Raw genomic sequence first — 6061 nt, 5'->3', positions numbered from 1 at the left:
TTCACAGATGTTTCGTAATATCTGCTTTGTGCGCGTTTGATATTTGAAACTCTGTATACACGCACCGTGAGCGCATGGGTGTGTGAACTACACACAGTGCCAGCATGAGCGCACAGCAGGTCTCATTTCCTCATTCTCCAGTCAGACACTGGTTTCTCTTTTGAGAGCGGAGCCCAAAATGACATCAGTTTCCGCCAAGGCACAATTCGTCACCATGGCACCGCACAAAGACATTTTTGACCCAGAGGGAGGAGGAGCATCATGCTTGACACATTTATAGCAGAGGCCTTTGCTCCACTCTTCCCTCTTCTCTAATACCCCCCCTTCTTTTTCTCAATTGATGTTTGCCCAGCCGCCCGCTCTGTTTACCGCATCATCAAAGAGCTTCTCTGACTTCGGTGGCTCCGGTTCTCTGGGCCTGACCCACTCTCCTTGTGCATTTCAACTTCAAGGTCTCTCTTCCATGTACTCTTGCACTGATACATATTTGGGATCTTTGAGTCAATTTAACATCTAGCTTCTCAAGACTTCTATTTTAGACTTCTTCCCTCCCCCACTTTTGATTTCAGTGCTTGTCAAACGGACTCCAAGGGCAGAATGCCTGTTGAAGAAGTGACCACCCACTGGGCTTTGTCTTACTCTTTGCCACGACAGACAGATGGCCAGTTTACATAGACAGAATATCTCAGATAAAGAGAAATCCAAAATACTAAAAAAATTCAACCTCTACAGTTTGAAGATTCATATTTCATTTTAAGTGTCATTATGCCAGGAGGTTTTAAAACAAGGTAGAAGATGCAGGCCCTTTGTTTGAGGCAGCTGTGGCTCAGGAGGTAGAGCGGGTCGGCTCGATTGCTCAGTCCCTGGCTACTCTAGTCTGCATGTCGACACATTAACATTCACACAATCACATTCAAATGCATCTGTGTGAGTATGTGTGTAATGCTGGACAAGGTGCATACATATTGAAAATGTGCTTGTATGAATGAATGAGGCTTGTCGTAAAAAGCACTATATGAATACCTGTCCATTTACCATTTATGGTATTAGCAAAACACATAAAATAAACATTTATCAATAATAATTTAGTCATTAAAATATTAATTGTATTTAATAAATAGCAAAGTATTAAAGAGAAGTATGAAGATGAGAAAAAAAAATGTCCTGCAGTGGATACATCTACGGTCCTTCCCAGGTGGCAGCAGGGTGAAAAAGCTGTGGTTGGGTTCAGTCTGGTATTGCTGATGCTCTGCAGACTGCTGCAAGTGATGTCCTTGGCAGTTTTAATCACCCTCTGACCACACTTCCAGACTCAGGCCTTTCACCTCCCTTAGTAAATTTATTATTACCAAAATTATAATGTTCCAAGTTAGCTGGGTACAGGAATTTAGTTTTCAGTCATTTCTCAGATTTATTTACCACAGGGAGACGTGTATGATTACGAGGACAGGGTTCCCTGGTAATCATACATCCTGAAACCCAGGAAGCTGAACTGTTTGCCTGCTCAGCTCAGCAACCGATGTAAACAGTGGTGTGTGTTTTGGATCCATTCTTGTCTAAAATCAACAGTTTAAATAGTTTACTTAAACTGGGCTTAACATTGAATAGTTGTGGGACAAAAACATTTTTTTTGACACTATTTTCATATGGGTTTCCTGGGAGCCAGATAGAAACCAGATTTTCCTGTTAATAAATTGTGTTTTGAATACAAGGAGATTGTGGGAAATACTTGAGCTATGTGTTACAATTTTATATCATATCATGACATGGCAAAGTCATGTTAAGTTGTGTAGCATTTTGCTTAACATTTTCCTTTCCCTTCAACATCTAAGAGAAAACCTTTTTTTGTGACTAATTGTTCATTTTTTACCTGTGATATGACAATTATAATACAAAACCACTGACAGTCAGTAAAGATTAAAACTGAGCAACCCCTCTGATCCTATACTGTATGTAATCTACTGATAATATTGCACTATTTATGGCATAAAAAATTCACAAATTGTACTGTAATTAAAACTGTTTGCTGCGAATGTATTAATATTGTCCAGAATATATAAGAACACACTCTCAGGTATAACGTTCACTCCATCTCTAGCTTATACAAAATCTAGACTGAAGAATACACTGAAAAAGTGTCACTGTTTTCTCCTGGGCTTTCGTGCATGGCAAATTCATTGATCAGCTCCTTTGAAAATGAAGACATCATCTGCCTAGAGTTTTGCCTCAGGCTAAAAATAGGATTTTGCTGCTCCTGATCAACCTTATTTCTCTCTTTGCTTTCTGACACACACACACACACACACACACCTACACACACCTACACACACACACACACACACACACACACACTCTTTCCTTCTTGTGGTTTTTAATGGAACATCAGCCTCCACCCAGAATGTCTTGTGCAAGAATTGTCACTTTATTGCATCTGAATATTCATATCAAGTGAGTCATGCTGGCTTATGTCTTGATATCTGGACTAATAAAGCATATAAGAAGAACCATCTGAGTTATGCAGTAATGTGGCTGCTGCTGAATGAAAGATTATGTGATTAATATTTGGTCCTTGCCACGTGTGCGACTATTTGAAGAAAGCTTACTTGATTCTAACAGTTTCTTACAATGTATATATGTATGGCACAAATGAATATAATGCATGAACATAATAAAAAGGACAGACCTTAACCCTTAACCCTCTGTCTCTTTTGTGTCTGCTGAGGCTTAACAAGCTAGAAGTTGCACAGTACATCATTCAGCCAGTGGTGAAATGGCTGCTTCCGGTGTTTTTGTCACAACACCAAGTCAGTCAAGGTCACCAAGAACTGTAGTATGTTGCTGCCATTCCCCCATCTCTGGCGCTTTGTTGCTTTAACGTCTCCCCTTGGGTCCGATGTGAGGTGGCACACTTTAAGCCAGTTTGAGAGCACCCAGAAAGGTGGAATCTCCACTCAGGGACACGTCTGCTGTGGCCCGGGGGATCAGAAGCTCCAAGTAGTCCCCAGCCTCCAGCTTCACAATACCTGAGGGATGTAAACGTCTGCATCAGAGCTTGAACTGATATTTTCCATTACCACGCACTCCTTAAACTGAAGCACCAACACACATACACAAACACACAAACAAATGCTTGACAGCTTGACAAAAGAGGAAGTGGGTTGATTAACCTCCATCAGACCTGTTGCTTAAAGGAAGAACATATCTGGGCAAAAACAATAACACAGATTCACCTCCTGTGTAGCAGGTGTTGAACGACTGGACAGGGTTCATGTTTTGGATGCAGCGGAACAGGGACACATACTGAGGCTCGTTTCCAACAACGTTTCTCTTCCACCGGAACACCACGTGACCCATTGCAAAGGTGTTGTCCCTGTAGAAGACCTGTGCACATCAGAACCACCAGGTTAAAACCACGAGGTGTGGTGGGGGCATTGGTGCTACACTTATTTAGTATCTAAATTATATATTCTCCTCTTAATCTGACCTTTGTTCAAGGTCTCTCAACCAGCTGCATGTATAGATTGAGCACACCCTTTTTTCTGCACCGTTTGTAAGGGGGAAAAAATAGCTAATGATTTGGAAACAGACTGGCAGCACCCCCCTGTGGCAAAAATAATGGAATGACAATTTAATAAAAGGACATACCTGACTGTACACATAATAGAAGCCCTCCTCTTGGACTAAAATGCGGTCACCGTCGGGCTCCAGGGCAGTGCCTCTCTTTAACCCAGGCTGCCAAGGGATGCCTGTGTACGTATCTGCTGAAATTTCTAATCCAAAACACAACATCATTATGGATGACTCACAAATTTGTGACCATATTTGTGAGTCATTAGTTACTGGAGACCTCATACAGCTTAAGTCTAAATTCTGACTTTGTAACAACGGCTCTGATTAGTTTACAAAGACCAAGAGATCTCAATATGAAACAATAAATAAAAACCAGAGGTAAGTTGAACAAACAGACAAATCAAAACAAAATGTCACAGTTATGGTCGAACATCTTGTACCTTTCACGTAGTTTTTTCTGCTGTCGTTTGCCAGCATCTGCAGGAAAGGCTGAGAAACTGCAAGCAAACACAAGAGGAAACTATTTTAAAAAGTTGTTTCTTTTCTGTCTTAACAAAGCTTGTTCCTTAGCCGTTACTCTTGTTTGCTCTTATTCATCTTTTTTTTGCTCCCATTTTTGGGCAAAAGTGCATCATCAGTGCCCAACAGCTCAATAAATTTGTCCTTACCCTATGCACATTAATCAACTAACAGCAATATCTGATCACATGAGATTTTTTTGTATTGTTAAAAAATGTGGTCATTGGTATGTTAAAGTAAACAGTGCGTTCTGGGGAACTTAGTGTGGCGGGATTTAACGCCCCCCACCCCCCTGCCCACCAAAGAAAAAAAAAAGAAACCTCTATGCACAATTAAACACGGGTTAACAAGGGTACAGAAAATTAAACACTACGCATAGTACCAGTAATAAAAGTGTATGCTATTTCTCTTTTTTCCTAATCAGGCAATAGAGTTGAAAAAACAAAACGTGCATCTTTGCAAATATCTCATGCGTGAACAATAATTGTAAGTCTCAAGTGCGTGCACCCTCCATGTCTTACTTAACACTTCTGCTCCAGACACCGTTCTCCTTCGTCGTGTTCGGATGAAGACAGGTGGACACTCGGGTTGGCGAGCAACATCTTTGATGTTGTTTGGAATCTCCACCTGAACAGACACGATACAGCTCTTAGAAAAACAGTAACTGCAATTAAATTACAATATATTGCAAATCTTCGTAACCTTGCAGGTGGGGTGCTTGCTGTTGTTCCCATGTGGGGGGTGGACTAGTGTTCTCTCACCTGAAATCTGTCTGCGCTGGGTTGTCCCTCTTCTCTCCCACAAGAGACATCTGATTGAAGTTGCTCTATTTCAGCTCTGAGAGCTACCAGCTGGTACAGAGACAAAGCTGAAAGAAAAGATGAGCTGAAAGCGGCCAGCATCAACAGGAAAATTGGCCAGGAGAGCATTCTTTCACTATCCCCTTGTCCAGAGCCAGGCTTAAGACCTGCCAAAACTGCCATTGCAGGACCCATACAATCTCCAGAGCGAGCTCACACTTGCCACATGACCAGTTTCACGCCTGAACTATCCTCTCCCTCTCTTCTTACTGTCTTTGGAATGGCGGATGTTTGCTTTTGTTATCAAATGTTCTCTAGAATCTCCAGTAGTACCGTAACTCCCGTCTGCAAGCAAGACTGATCTCCTTAACTCTCACTTCTGTCCTTGAGAAGCCAGATCCAGTGCAGTCAGAGGGACTACGCAGGATAAATACTTTACAAAAAAAAAGGGTAAAGAGCTTCCCCTCTATTGTTCCGCTAAGCTAACCACACTCAGAGCTTCCTGCCTGACCAGAAGCCTTGACAAATCTCTCTCTCACTCCTCGGTTTTCACATCACAAAACACACGTCTTCTTCCACACATTCTTATAAAAAGTGACACGCGAGTGGGCACAAGAGGGGAACCAGGCAGCAAAATGGAAAACAGCCAAGTTGTGAAACAGGTAAAGTGATTTAAGACTGAGAAGTAAAAATAATACCGTATAATGCCACCGTTATTTCAGAATTAGATGCACACTAAAATAAGGAAGTGAATAAATTCATCTGTGAACAGCAACACTTGATGGCAAAACAAACAAAACTGTTATTCTCAGAATAAAAAAGCGAAGCCGTGCGAAGTTACTTGTTTTAGCACCCTGAATAACGAAGCACACACACACACACACATACACAAACCCCAACTCAAACCACAAAAAAGATTTTAATGTATCAATTTATTGCATGTTACAGTACAGAAAATAGAAAGTGAAAATGTGTGCTTACAAAAGAAGTTGTCGACATTGTTTAAAAATCGTAAAGAAACAACTGGAAAATGGAAAAAATTGCTCAAACTGACCGCCCCGTACTCAAAAGTCAAAAGATGACTCATTCAGATGTTAGTCTGTTGTGATAAATCATCAGTTTTTCTTCAGAGTATACAGAAGCGGAGATGTTGTGGCAGATATACACAAAGT

At 41.2% G+C, this 6061-nt stretch overlaps 1 protein-coding gene across 1 annotated transcript; it reads right to left on the bottom strand.

Annotated features, from left to right (window-relative positions):
* Positions 1-2910: 2910 nt before the first annotated feature.
* Positions 2911-5084, bottom strand: tnfsf13b (TNF superfamily member 13b). The gene is made up of 6 exons (NM_001289423.1): positions 4851-5084; positions 4611-4716; positions 4011-4067; positions 3646-3770; positions 3231-3381; positions 2911-3023 (listed from the first exon to the last, which is right to left on the bottom strand). Exons 1-6 carry the CDS (start codon positions 5082-5084, stop codon positions 2911-2913), a joined length of 786 nt encoding a protein of 261 aa, NP_001276352.1.
* Positions 5085-6061: the final 977 nt, after the last annotated feature.

This window comes from Oreochromis niloticus, linkage group LG16, assembly GCF_001858045.2.
Source record: "Oreochromis niloticus isolate F11D_XX linkage group LG16, O_niloticus_UMD_NMBU, whole genome shotgun sequence".
Taxonomy (NCBI): Eukaryota; Metazoa; Chordata; class Actinopteri; order Cichliformes; family Cichlidae; genus Oreochromis; species Oreochromis niloticus.
Note: the sequence above shows the minus strand (reverse complement) of the source record. Positions and strands in the feature narration are given on the sequence as shown.